Genomic DNA, 15,270 nt, shown 5'->3' on the forward strand with positions numbered 1-15,270 from the left:
AAGCAGAGATTGCTTGTTGTAAATTCCACGTCCACGGTCTTTTCTAAACGCTAATACCGCTTCATCCCTTCAAGGGTCGCCAAAAGATGGAGCCAATCGCAGCAGTCATCAGGCTAGGGCAGAGCGAAGTTGAATGTTTTATTTGTCGACAAGATCTGTGATAATTAGCCGCTAGCCCACCCTTCAAGTTACAGAAAATAACATTGCTGTAAAGCAGGAACTGGTTGAAAAGTCAAGTAGCAAACAAGTAGGTGAGCTACTGTTTCCCTTAGCTTACTTGCTAAAAGCAAAATTTTCATCTGGGAACTGTTCAGAGCAATGGATACTAAATTAATTTCCCTTCAGTACTTGCATAATTACAGTATATTCCAGTATATTTAGGTACTGATAGTACTCCAGTCAGCTGGCTGTTGGTACTGTTTTCCGTTGACCACAGAGGTTTGTGTGACAGCTGCAGATAACGGAAAATGTTGTTTTCTGTCCATAATTCCCTGTGGAGTCTCAGTCTCTCTCTACCTCTCTCGCTCTCTCTGAATGTTAGCTCATGTTACTTTTCCTGGTGCAGTCGCCTCTGAGTCAATGGAACCTTGGGTTTGTTTATCATGTGTTCTGAGATCAGTTCGTTGTCTCTCTGACGCTGCACGGCGGATTCACCAGTACATGGGAAACACTGCGGTGCATGCAAAAGCAGCGACTTCATTCTGGGTTTCTTCCAGCCCTGTCAACAGACCCCGCCCCTTATTTTGACACTTTAACCATCGTTACAGACAAAAATAACGCCTTGTCCGACCTTGCTATAATTAGTCACGTCCGGAGATGTTTGTGGGTCTGTGTGTGTGTGTGTGTGTGTGTGTGTGTGTGTGTGTTTGTCAGGTTATGATTCGGTGGAAACACTCCACCACCACAGTGTGTTTGGAGTTGTTTCCTTAAGGTTTGTTGAAGTTGTAGAGCGACTGTCATTGGAGATAACGGGTTGTTTTTATCTTTATATGATAGTAGGTGTGTGTTTGTGTGTCTTTCTGTGTGGGGTGTGTATGAGAAGATGCAGAGTGAACACCTTCACATAAATCACATTTTTTCAGTTGTCAGGACACACCTGCCTACAGGTATATAGACACAAACCCTCCTCCCTCTGCCTTATTACCTTGGCATTGACACAACCTCTCTCTCTCTCTCTCTCTCTCCCTCCCTCCCTACCTCTTCCTCTTGCCTCTCTGTGTTCTCTGTTTTCAGTCTAAGATGCCCTAGGCGGAGAGAAGAGAAATGTAAATGGCTTCCAAAGTAAAAGATGCTGTGGTGTGGTACCAGAAAAAGGTAAGGTTCCATATATTTTTCTCTTTCCTTTTGTTTCCTCTCTGCTGTGCAACCAAGTCAATAATGAAGACGTGAGATAAAAAGAAGGTTTTTGGAGCTTTGACAATTCCATGTTGTTGAAAGTATCACTACATCACCAGAATATTGTTGTTTCTGTCTTGTGGTTAAATATGAAAATATTCTCAGTGCCTCTGGTGGTTTCAGCAAAAAAACAAAATGCTAATGGTATTTCTAGGAAGAAGACAAAAAACTTCTGTTTTCTTGTTGCTATATTTGACTACAGTCCCTCATCTTTTTTTTTTAGTTTTCCCAAAAGCTGAAAACAATGTTTTAAATTGGTCTAATTTATTAAATTAATTTGATCAAATTGAATCAAATCTGATTTTTCATTTTCAGCAGTAAAACTGAAATGTTGGCCTCTGGGAAAAAACAACAACTGAAATCCTCACAGAATTTCCTCAAACAAACATAAAGGTTGCAGCCCTATTGGTGGCAAATGGTTGAATTGTAAAAACAAATAATGACTTTTGTCCATGATACCTTTTAATTGATCTGTCGTTTATATTTTGCATTTATATTTAGTGGCATTTACATACATGTGACAATAAAACAAACTTTATTGATTTGTCTACAGAAATGAGGAAATTCAGGTTATATGATGTAAAATAAAAATAAAAAAACATATATTTTTTTAGAATTTATCGAGGAACTCTTTGGTCAAAGTTGAGACGTGGGTTCAGCTGAGTGTGAACCCAGCTTGGTGTTGTGTGTCTTCTTGTTCCATGGTATCAGATATCAGATCCTCCGTTGGACCCCAGCGCTGTACCTTCACAGCTCTCAGCTTACTGCCTGCTTTATTTGGCTCTCTGTCCTCACCAGCCTGTGTCTCCTTGTCTTCGTGACCCTGTTTTCATGTCTCTCCTGTGTCCTGTCTGACCTGCTACTTAAATCTCACCCCTCATCTCCAGCTGCATCCACACTCGACTCAAGCAGTGCTTTAATGCTGTTTAAATGAGTCTTTTTTTTGTGCAAAAACATTTTCTAGGGAGACTGTGTTTTTACTGTGGAAAAAACAATTTCTTGGGCAACGATGACAATAACAGTCAAGTACAAAAGTAATTATATGTCTTTAAAAAAAAAAAATTCAGTGTTTATGCTCGTGACCTTTTCTAAGCAACAGTGGCAGGTTGTATATGTCTTTAAAAAAAAAATTCAGTGTTTATGCTCATGACCTTTTCTAAGCAACAGTGGCAGGTCACCCCAGCTGGAGAGTTCAGTTCTCTGTTAAAGTCAGTCTTGTTTTGGAAATTGTGTTAATTCATGCTCATTATATAAAAATATGAAATTGCACGACATCATGACCACAATTGTTTAAAAATGTGATCCTCTGAATCACATGCTGAAATTAAAAACTGGGACGAAGTCGCAGGCCGAATCTAATATTTATTGAAAAATTAAATTGAAACAAACTTAAATTTTGCGTAAACATTGAATCTCAAACAACTAAAGCTTAATATTATAAACACATGAGAAATTAAATTTGAAAAACACATCAGTAGTGTTTCTTATCATGTCTCTTTATCTGTAGCCTTTGGAGTTCCTTTTTAATGTCATTTTTTTTATCCACAGGCAACGACAAAAAAAACGTGTGTGCTATAACTATATATACAGTATATATATATAAATAGCGCAGGCACCACTAGTACTACAAATCCTGCCAGTATATAGGCGCTATATACCGGCAGGCCAACTCTAGTACACGTTTGATATGATCTTGCGGGCCAAATATAATTACACATGTGGCCTCCGGGCCTGAGTTTGACACTGTGCTCTAGACCACGTGTCAAACTCAAGGCCCATGGTCCAAATCCAGCTCAACACATCATTTTATACGATCCAGAGCTTCATGTGTGTATGGTTCTGGCATCGCGGACAACATCATTACCAAACTAAAGCTGACTTCAGCAGAGACAGATGATGATGATGAGTGTTTATTCATTAGTGCACATTAACGACAACAGGTCGACTCTAAGCTGTAGTCTAATAGTTGACTTAGTTGTACGTGGTCGGGTCAGCCCTATTGTTTTAAGTCTTTAGACGTGGGGCTAAGCTGTCATGTCCAGATGTATGGGGTATAGGAGGTAACCTGTAACTCTAAGGTGTAAATGGTTGACGAAGAAATGGGCCTGTGCCGTTGCCTTCCTTCTCTCAGTTTGACAGCCTGCTGAAACCTGACAGATTTTTCTCTGGAGTCATATTACACTCAGTAGAACTCAAGGAACGTTGAAATGACTTTCTAAACCCTCACCAAAGCTCAGCCTCTCTGACTTGTTTCCTTTTTCTCCCCCTGTTGTCTGCAATGGTCAATGGTGAGATTTAAAGTTACCCTAAGACTTTAATGAGACCTTACAGCGGTAAGATTAGTCCTAGATCCTGGATTTAGAGCTTGTCGGAGCACATGCAAATCAGCAATGGCAACTGCTGAGTCATGACGGAATAAAAAACCCTTCTGGAGATCACGCCCTTTTGACTGCTGCCCTGAGGGCTGCTTTATCTCTGACGTCTGCCTGGGAAACAAACTCATCTGGTGCTTTCCTTTGACTTCAAATAAGATAGGACACTGACACTGGTGAACGGCGTAACTGTAGAGCTTCATACATCATGACCAATCAGTCTTATCCTCTCACCTCGAGTCACCACGACCACATTGTATTTATCTCTTTAGTGTTTTTTTTTTTGCCCATTCCAGTTCTGCGATCTACAAATGTAGCCACGGGCGACAGATTAGCCCCGAAGAGCAAACTGGGGCTCAGATTATATTGGGTTGTTGGTTTCTGTCTTTAGTTATAGTAGGAGAACGTAGAAGGTACTTTGTGGTTTGGCTTTAAGCAAACAGATGAAGTGCTGCCAAGTTAAGAAGCACTGCAGGAGAGTGCTTAAGTGTCAGTGATTTTTAATTACACAAATCTTCACTTGACAGGCCACACATGGTGGAAAGAAACAGTTTGGAGGTTGTGACTGAGATTTGTTTTACCGTTGATGCTACTGCTTGTTTTAGAGTGTGTTTAATTTCAGTTACTGAAATACAGGACGTTTTTGACATGATTGGCCCTGGAGGCAATTTCTTTGTGCGTTTCATATAAAGTACAAAAAAAATTCAGAATTTTAATCAGAATTCTGAATTCTGATTCATCACAAATTAATTGCACATTATTAAAAATCTGTTCTAAATATACTATTAAAGGATCATTTCGTGCTTTTAAGGCTATAAATTATTGTATTAATAAATATATTGTGCAGATGTCTTTTCACTTTTTGCAGTGATCCCAAACTTATTTTGGGATCACTGCATATTGCATATATTTTTACATCATATTTACATCATACACATTACAATACTTTTAGCAGACGCTTTTATCCAAAGCGACTTAAAATTTGAGTCAGTCAATCAACAATCAAGCTAACGTACAAAATACAAAAAGACATAATTATTAATAAATAGTAATAAATAATAAATAGTAAAAGTACAGTTGTAGTCATAGTAGTCAATAGAGTAAGAAGAGGTGCGTGTTAGATGTTAGTGGGTTTGTTGGATAGATGTTCAATACATGAGTACTGTAACATGATGGGTTCTAAGGGTAGAGTTTTGCAAATTTTTGAAATGTTGCATCAAAAGTTAGAACAGTATTGGGGTCCTTTTAGCTGGAGTGTATGTGAAAATATGAAGGTGTAAAGTTCCTAATAAAAGAGAATTGATTTAGAATTGATGAGAGGCAGTTTTATAAGAATCAGTGTTGTAAAAACCTGCAGAAGCAAAAGGTCAAGAATGGCTCACCAATGGGTTTTGTTTGGCTGAGCTGAAGGAAGCGGACTTGGGTCCGGAAGGTTTCAGGTTCGAGTCTGCATGACACCATCCCAACACACTGCTCCCCGGGCGGTGATGGGTTAAAAGCAGAGGTCACATTTGGTTGTGTGCAGTGGTGTGCTGTGTTCACTTTCCTCTAAAGATAGACAATTGCAACATTGACTAATTTGCATGCTCTCCACAGAACTTTCAATTTTTCTAAGCAGGATCAAGTTAACTCCTTGGAAATAGTTCCATAAACCGCTCATTGTGCAGTGTGGTAAAAACACAGCTTTGATAAACACAGTATGTGCCGTAAAAATAGAAAGGACTCAAAGGGTCAATCATGTGGCAACAGAAACTTCACACTGTGATCTTGGCTGGTAACCCTGTATGTGTACTTACAAAAAGGTCCCGATCTCTTTACGGTCACCGACTTTAAACCTGTCGCACGCCCACATGAGTCACAGTGTATTTCTGACCCTGTTCGTCTGAGCACAGCCCTTAAATAGACTCGGTGCTTGTGTGCAGCGTGCCCTTCTTTTCCAGCCGCGGCCCATATCACAGTGAAGACACTGTCTGCCTCAGCAGCAGGAGACAGACTGACTCACTGTTTGATGTTGTGGAGTAGGAAGCTGGTTGTCAGCTTCCTTTTGGCCCTGGTTCAGCGTTTCTTTAAGCTTCTGCTCATTAACTGTTAACCTGTGACCGCCGCGCTGTTGTTAAATTGGTATCTAATCAGCTTACAGCTTATTTGTGCAGCGTTGGATTTGAGGCTCTGTTTTAGAATGTGACAGTTTATTTCCGTCAGTGAGCAGTGTGAAGATTCATGACTTTGCAGGATCAGCAGGTCTCAGTCAGAATGATTTTCACCGCTGTCAGCTGTTTTGGGTGGATGGCGTTGACGGGTGTCTTCAAATATTCTATATCAATACAGATGTGAAACTAGACTTAGACCGAACACAGATAAGGGAAACTGTCAGTCGGCAGAGCGTTTTTTCCTCCTTCCTTTTCCTTGTACTTTTAAAGGGAGGAATCTTAACTGTCAACGTCGCCATCTGTGGAGCACAAGAGTCCTGCAGCTGCTCTCTGAGGTCACAGATTTCTTTGTTGTCACCACACTTGGTGGCTTTGATTTCCTTAACACAACAACAAAGAGATTGTGATTACTTCAACGTTTGCAATGGAAAGCATTAACACATGGGCATTGAAATCAATTTGATATCTTCTGAGGCCCCATGTCTCTTGAACTTATCGATTGTCCCAAATCTGAACTCTTCATTTCTGCTCCAGACCTTCAGTCTGTCTGCTGACTTCAGCTGGAGCAGCTCACAAGAGTCCACTTGTTCTTCTGGAGCTCTGTGTTGAACTCTTTAATTACGTTTTTTTCGCTGTGTCCTCTTTTCTTTTTTAGGTCAAGTAGAACATGGAAAGTCACGATCCTCTTAACGATTTCGTCCAAGTATTATATTTTAACTCAAACGACTGCATCACGGTTGTTTACATTCAGATTTTAAGTCTGGGTGATAGCGCTCTGTTTTGTTTTGGTAAAAATTGTAAATGTCATCTCTTTAGCATTTGTCAAATATAAACACACACCTGTGTGAGTCAGGAATAGATCGTACCATGTTGCCATGGTTGTGTGAAAACACAGCACGGGGGGGGGGGGGGTTAATCCACATGACACAAACAGCTGTTTGACCTAAAATCGTGGTAATTGTTTTGTCTGTTACTTGCGATGTCACTGAGTGGGGGTGGGTGGGGGGGGGGTGGTTTGTGGTCATTTAACCTTAACTAATAAGTTTTTAATTTAGATAATTGATCTTTTTATATGGCATCAGATTGTGGTGAGATGGACTGGAGTTTGATTTCTGTCTCCAAATCCAAAAGTGTTCTCGTGCACACAAAGACTTAGTGTCACTTGACGTCTTTCTTTCACTTGGTTAGTCAGCCTGTCGAAAGTGACCACACCTCACAAACAGGTGAGGTATTTTCCACGGCCACTGTTACTGTCAGGAAAAGGTGAAGTGACATGGGGAGAAGGGAAAAAAAACATATTTAGGAGAAATGTTTTTATTATAAACAAACTATTTATTATAGTTTGTTTAAACCACATCAAAACAGTGGGGCCTAAAGTAAATGTTTGTTTAAACCACATCAAAACAGTGGTTAAAAGTTTTATTTTAGTTTTCAGTTTGCTACTACGCTAACAGTTGGCTACGCATTTTTGACTATATTTTCGCTGACAAAATTTTTCATATCTTCCAAACAACAATCTTTGTGTTTTTTTGTTATCTTTAAGCTATTTTTTTTTACCTATTTTGAGGTGAAATTTAGAAAGATATGTTATATTTTAGCAAAGTTTCACATTTTGGCTAATATTTAGCTGCTGTTTCTTGATTTCTTTGGCATTTTGTGAGGTTTACTTGACCTTTGGGATATTTTTGCTGTTTTTAATGTAGCTTAGCTAAATTATAATTATTATACCTTTGATAAATATTTTTGCTAACATTAAGCTATCTTTGGGATCTCTAGGACAAGTTGGTTTTAGCTAGTTTCAAATAAAAGCTGGTGAAATTCTGGCCAACTTTTCTTTCTGTAACTGTAGCTAAGTTACGTTATTATAGACTTGTACTTTCGGCTAGTTTGCTGTGATATTGTGTTGCTTACCCGTTGTTTGGCCAATTGAACACATTTTCTAGCTTATACTTTGTTGTTAGCTGTTTAGCTTTTTACGCTAACCTGCAGTTGTTTTAGGTCAGTTTCTTCTGTTATTATTATGTTGTATATATTAACCTGTTCTACGTGGTAAAAAAACAAGTTTGTCTCTGTCTTGATTATTATGGAAAAATACTTTTATATTAATGACTTTTTGAGCCTTGTTTCTCACAGTCACAGAATCCATTGTTTCTACAAAATCTGGGATTCTGGAATCCAGATTGGCATATTCTCACATTCTTCTCAGTTTAACAATTGTACAGATAAATACTTTGACATTTAGTAGACTTTTTTTCTTCTTTCAGAAATTTCAATGTGCTCTTTATTTTTAGCGATTTATTAGAGGAAAGTCTGACAGAGGAACAGTACTGCTAAGTCGTGCTGCTGCCAGCTCTGACATTTTAGCTGTGCAAAGTAAATCACTTCTCTTTTCTGCACATCCAGAATGTGCCTTTTTTCTCTGAACTGTGTTTCTCATAAAGGCTTTTGGCAGCCACTGGAGGCATTAGTGAAATAACACTCGTTTCTGTAAGGATTTATGGGAGGAAACAATGACAGAGAGATTTGCCAGTCACACTGTTTCTCCGTCGAGTGATCAAGTTTGCAACTAAATGTTGGCTCATTCTAAATATTAATCAGAAGAATCAGTAAACTAAGCCTGGCAACAGTCTGCTGTGTGTTCGTTTGGCTTGGATGCAACAGCATGTATTAGTTAATGTGTTACGCTCATGAATGCATGAATATTTGTTGCAGACGTGAGCTCTAAACGTCAGCACCACCCTCTGGTAATCAGATGTCTTTACAGCCTCCGTTGCGTAGACTCTTCTTTATGTAAGGTTACTCGACTTCATCAGCATAATCCTTCACCCCCCTCACCCCTGCCCCCTCCCACCTGGATCATTCTTCCCTCCGTTGTCATAGTGACCCCTTAACTCTGCCGCTGCAGCTACGCTCGGCATCGTTGTCGTCTCCCGCCGTCTTTCACCACCGTACCCTCAGCTCAACGATTTACGCAAAAGGTTGAAGGCCGTCGCGCAGAATCCATCTGTCGCTCGACCAGATCAATAAATATTTAACCACAGAGGGCAGCAAAAATCAAGCGAGCAGTTTAACTTTTCACCCTGAAATCACTGAGCGCAGTGAAGCGAGGCTCAGTGGAGACAAAGGCAGGAAAGGTGACTTATGTTGCATTAACTAAGGCTTATATATTTTTTAGCAACATAATGGGAAACATTTGAGCTGCACAGATGTATTTGTCTCCGTGTAAGAGGATTTACACTGCCCTGCTGACTGTCTGATTACTGCATGATGTAAGTGTGTGTTTGTGTGTTTGTTTGTGTTTGTGTGTGTGTGTGTGTGTGTGTGTGTGAGAGAGTTAATTAATCTCTACTTTTTCCATTCCACCCTTCCTCCTCTTCTCCACCTTCTTTCCTTTCCTCTTTTATCTCCACTTGTTAACCAGGTCCTCTGGGTCCATGACTGCCCTCTATAGTTTTCCTGTTTACTCTTCAAACAATATTTGTGTGTATATTTGCATAATGAACCATTAACATGGGCTCAACCATTCCTTAATAAACAAAAAAAATAAAGGAAATTAAAGGCTAGGAGGCTGGTTGTTGACAGTCTGGGCTCATTAAAGTGGGTCTAATGCCATATATTCAAGTATATTATGGCGGGGGGTTTGTATTTTCTAAATATGCATCCCCCCAATCAAATAGTTGGTAATGCCCATCTTTATTATGATTATTACAAGCATAGACATGGATTAGCAATTCAGGTTTTTGTGAACCAAAACTGCTGTATATGACTGTATCAGAGCCTTGTTAAAGCGCTTGTGAATAAGTTCCACTGTCAGCAGGCTTGAGTTTACCTTTAAATGTTGTTTACTTTAAAACCTCAGTGACTGTATGACATAACCTGACGGGTGTGTTAATGTGCAGTTACAACTAAAGGCTGCAGTGGAAGAACATTGAAAGTCAGACAGTTTTGTCAGCATATAATTGTTTAGTTTCCTGGAACATCATTGTTTTTAATCAAGCAGCGTGATTGGCTCTCAGCTCCACCCAGGCCCCACGCCTTGGACACACCATTGTTGAGAGAACCTAATTTTTAATTTAATTTTAAAATAAGCTGCTGAAATGTTGCGACAATGCCAAAGAAAAAAAAGAAAAAAAAGAAAATCCGCCAAAAAAAAATAAAATAAAAAAATAACAATCTGGCTTATGGACGATTCATCTTCTCCTAGAGTTTTTTTTCTTTTCTTTTGTAAACTCAGGTTGAACCTCAGATCCCAGACCAGTTTCACAGGTTCTTGCCTCATACCAGCAGAGACAGGGTCAAGAGTTAATAAAAGAGAGTGAAGGAAAGACACACGTGGCTGACACAGTGTGCTGTCAATGAATCACTCTGATTTAGTGCTGTGCCATGTCTTCATTATTATTATTATTATTTTTTAAATCTCCAGACCACATATATTAGCGTGATTATCTGAGGATAATAATAATAATAATGGAAGGTTGTAGAACGTAAACATTGGTAATTAAGAATGTTTTTGGAAAAGGTCATGAAAAAGGTTTGCACGTAATATTGATAGTGATATATTTTCAAATATATTGCACATTTGCTCATAATGTATTTTAGACGATATCGCACTTTGCTCATTATATATTTTCGATTATATTGCATATTTACTCATGGTATTGCACATACAAATTGGTTCCCAACGTTCCTCGTCAAAGATGTTCTTGATTAGACCAATTTTCTGAGCTGCCAGATTTATGCTAGCATTAAGTAACAATAGTTCCACATCACAGCAGCAGTTATAATGAGTTCTGAGCAGCGTTAGTGAAAACAGTTCCTGTGATTCTCAGAGAGCACCTCCCTGAGAACAACAACTCAAACAGGTTTTCTCCCCAGGTTAAAAAGTGTGTCTGCAAATATATCTTTTATAAGTACTAGGGTTGGACACGTTGACTTGTTATTATGCCATTAATGTAATAAGGTGATTAATTAAGACAGACGATTACTAAATTATAGCTTCTTACATCCTCCTGTTTTGTGGTTTCTCTGAATGTGCTTTGTGCAATGTAATTTTGAGGAATAAATATTAATTTGTGTTATTTAACTGATAATAATGCTAACAAATGAGTAACGTCACTGAAAGAGGTTAACTCACCCAGCACTAATCACCCAAACCATGATGTTCTCTGTTCTGTTATTGTGGAGAACTTCAAAAAAAAGATTTAAAGTATTTCTAGAACATAAATACTATTCCTTTTTTCACACATGTAAGTTTCTGTTTTTTGTTTTGTTTCACCAGATTGGCGCCTACGACCAACAGATCTGGGAGAAATCGGTGGAACAGAGAGAGATTAAGGTAGAAACGGTTTCTTCACTGCCAACATTTTTTTTATTCTCTTTTGTATTTGTGTCTCATTCCTTCACATTTCCTCATCTCTTCTCTCCTTCCTTCTTCATCTTTTTATTTTTTGATTTCCAATCGTCTCCTCAATCCATTTGTTTCTATGATCAACACCTCTCATTTTGTTTTACCAACAGTTTTTTTTTTCCAGTGTTTTCTTTTGTAACCCTTTGCTCTCTGCCCTCCTGGTGGGGTGTCACCTGCCCATCTCTCCTCTCTTGCCCCCCCACACCCCTGCCCGCCTCCCACCTCGACTTCCTTCCTTTCTGCTTTCTTTCTCACTCCTCTTTTCTGCAGTTTATTTCTCTGGTGAGTATTTGTCGAGGGTGGACTCCCCACCTTGTTGTGCACGCCCACTCACCCACGATGTAGATCACTAGACTGTGGTTGGTTTGGTGGCCCAGTTCAGATGAAACCTGTCAAATGTGTGTGTGTTAACCACACTTAGCCTTCACCTGTAGAAGTGAAACTTTGATCAGTTTAAAACCAACAACCTCAACAAAAAGACAGTAAAAGAGAACAGAGTCTTTGACAAAGTTGCACGTGAGATTATATAACTTCAATAAAATCTTAAATCCTCAGCGTAAATCATGAAAAGGTCAGTGTCGGAGCAGCTGCAGCTCAGGCTCAGTGTCTCTCATGCAGAGATGAAAAATCTATGTGTGAAAATTGGTAAATAATTCAGTCGTAATGTCGCAGCGTTGTGCAATAATAACAATAACAATAACACCCCAGTGTTGATGCAATAAACGTTCGTCCCTCAGGCCAACTGGAGACAGCAGACCGAGCACAGATGGACAGATTTGTTTCAGGATTTTACTGAATTAACACAGTTTGACACAGCGACATGACAGACAGTAACTTACTGTGTAGAATTTACTGTGGAAGTGGGAAGTCCAGTGACCATAGTAACCATTCAAACAAATAGGCCGTGGTTGTACAGCATAAATCATAATTCAATAAACAAAAAGACAAATATAAGTTTACAAAAACTCAACAACATTTACTTAATTACCATATCTGTATTAGTAAAAAGACGTAATACTTATTTAATCCCACCGCTTGTCTCCAAATCATAACCGCTAATAACTAGCTATAACTGCTATTATTAATCCCTATTATTTTAAATATATGTACATGTACATGTATGGACTAGTTTTCTATATATATTTATAAATGTATATTGATATATATTTATAAATGGTTAGTTCCAGAACCAGGGCACTTTTTAGGCATTAAAACATCAACCATTTATTTCATACATGTTGGCCATTTTGTTCTCAATCAAAGGTCTGAGGACCCCTGGAGGTCCACAGACAAGCATGAGGGGGTCTGCAAAATGAACCGCACCACTGATCAAGTTGTGTTCTCTTCAAAATGCATCTGCAGAAGAGTGGTACGGTATATGCACCAACTAAAAAGCACATAACTGGTAGCCATTTTGACCTGTTAATAAACTTAGCTAAGGAGCTCCATCGTTTTTATTACAAAACCTTTGTTGTAAATAAATAAAAATAAAATTTCCCACGTTAGCATATACTCTAAAATGACCTTTATTGCGATAATTACTGGTAGTAATGAGTTGTTGTAATTTGCTCCATTACACTTGGCTTGTTGGCGTGTCTGCAAATACAGTAACGTGTATGAGAGGCTAACAGGACGGTTTTGTTTGTGTGCTCGGTGAGTGAGTGCATGCCTCGTCATGGACGTTAATTAAAAATCCTGTCACCTCTGACGTCTTCCCCTCTCTCTCTTCTCTCACATACTTCCTCACATCAGAGCTTTGTCAAAGGAAGAGTGTTAATGTGTTTTAAACGGCGTCAGTTTTGATGATTTAACTCGTCAGACTCGACCAGTGTGTTTTAGGTCAGATTGTTTCCTTGGTTCATTTCTGCCTCTGTGCTTCTTCTAATTCTCCACCTTACAGTATGTCCTGTAAACACAGAGGGGAGATGGACTCTCTTTAATGAGCTCAGAGTTCACACACGCACACATACTTTTTCACCCGGTTAAGGTGTTAATTATGCTGTTTACAGTACAAACACAGGTGCAGGGACCTCACTAGAATCAGAATCATCTGTAACTCTGACTGTAGAAATCTGTAAAAATAGATTGAAAAAGTAACAACATGTTTATTGGAAGGAAAGAAAATTGTTTGCAGTTGTAAATTAATTTATTCGTTTTTGGAAATTATACAAAATACAATTGTAAATACAGCGTAAATACACTGTTGTCAGGCCTACAGTGAGTCATTTTTACAATGCAACAACATCACGGTCTCTCAAAGCGTCGAGTAACGACCGAAACAGTTTTATGACACCTTATGTTCCAGTGGAAGAGATTGTTCAGAACCATGATCTGGTAGATTGTAATATTTAATACAATTTAATCTTTATGACAGCCTGACAATCCTCGTGATAAATAAGCTTACATTTCCAAAGCAATTAAAAATGTATTTTCTACCGGTTTAACCTGTTATTAAAACAGGTTATAAAACCTTTCAATGTAGTGGATCAATTAACACAGTCTGTGAGAAGGAAACGTGAAACATAAATAATGATGATAATACATTTCATTTCCTGAATCTTGGTGTAATGTTAGATAATGGTTATTTCAGTAGGTTAAATACCTCACAATCATAACTTTTCTATTTCTAATTCTATTCAAATGCATTGGTAGCATAAAGTACAGGCATTTGTTAGACATATCCTACATTTTATTTGTAACAATATTATAATTGTCCTTGATGTAAATTTTTTTTTAATATTTTTAAAATGTATTTTAATGAGGAACAATTCTATTGCAGTCTGTTTGAATTGTCAGAGCTGGACTGTTCCAGAAACTCCTCGAATAGAAATAACTGCATTGGGAGAAAAAATATAGAAAAATGCCCATTAAAAGGTCAGGTTTCCACCTGCTGGTGGAAAATGGAACTAGAATTGGATTCATATACACGTATCAAGGTCAGTTTTCTTTGACAGATTTAACTCCACTCAGTGGAACTGGGAACTGAGCCATAGTCTTAACATTCCCTGATCCCATGACGTCAGGTTTACATGTAAATACTTTAAGTTTATCAGTTATTTCATGTCATAATAAAATATTATCTTTTTATTGATTGAGGAAAACAACCTGGCAAACAGTATCCAGAATAAGAAGAGGTAAAGTTCTCATCCTTAAACTCAGAAAAAACCCAAACAAACTCAGAGTCTGAACTGAGTCTGGAGGAGAAACTAGTTCATAAAGATAAGGGTCTACAAATAGAACAGAGATAAGAGTCCAGAGAGGAGCCGTTAGCTTCAACTGAGAGCAGGGTATCGACCCTGACACACACACATACACACACACACACACGGTTTATTAGCTTGTTGAATCTACCATTTAAAGATAAGACTCCCATCAAGCCTCAGGATCAGACCACTGACTGATAAGAGAAAGGCCTGGACGCTGCGTGTGTGTAAATATTAGCCTCCAATGATACGTTTGAGTGAAGAATTCTTTGGTTTTTAACAACACACTCCAACATGACTGGGAGTTTATGAGGCGAATGTTTCCACTGAAGACTGAATATGACAGCTGCTCAATGCAGAGAATTCACTGGTTCCTGCAGGGACGGATACTCGTCACTGAGGATTCATGTTTCCAAGAGAAACTTGTCAGGAAAACTGATTTAATTTATACAAAAAAAAAATCTAAAAATATCCTGTAGGAGACTGGATGATGTCATTGTTTTTCTGTTACTGTCATATTCCAGTCAATAATCCTTTATATGGATTGTGCAGGATGTCCATAGGCCTAGTTTATTCAACCTTGGGGTTGCAACCCCATGTGGGGTCGCCTGGAATTCAAATGGGGTCATCTGAAATGTCTGGGGAATTTATTAAATAATTGCTAACATGCACGGCAGGGTGTGGAGTAGATAATGTGTGTGTGATGGATGTGTGTGTGTGTGTGTCCAGAATTTTTAAAAATG

General features: G+C 38.6%; 1 protein-coding gene across 4 annotated transcripts in view; it reads left to right on the forward strand.

Annotated features, from left to right (window-relative positions):
* The window catches only part of LOC103382813 (putative homeodomain transcription factor 2), a 38,394-nt gene that overhangs the window by 13,368 nt on the left and 9,756 nt on the right, over positions 1–15,270 (forward strand). For 3 of the 4 annotated variants that reach the window (XM_008315738.3, XM_008315740.3, XM_008315736.3), the window contains exons 4-6: positions 1,234–1,314; positions 11,196–11,252; positions 11,595–11,606. In XM_008315738.3, the coding sequence (XP_008313960.1) occupies positions 1,270–1,314; positions 11,196–11,252; positions 11,595–11,606 (114 nt within the window). In that variant the 5' untranslated portion in view covers positions 1,234–1,269. The remainder of the gene's footprint in view (positions 1–1,233; positions 1,315–11,195; positions 11,253–11,594; positions 11,607–15,270) is intronic. The other variant, XM_008315739.3, reaches the window with a different exon arrangement.

The sequence above is a fragment of the Cynoglossus semilaevis genome, chromosome 8 (assembly GCF_000523025.1).
Source record: "Cynoglossus semilaevis isolate Cse_v1.0 chromosome 8, Cse_v1.0, whole genome shotgun sequence".
NCBI lineage: Eukaryota > Metazoa > Chordata > Actinopteri > Pleuronectiformes > Cynoglossidae > Cynoglossus > Cynoglossus semilaevis.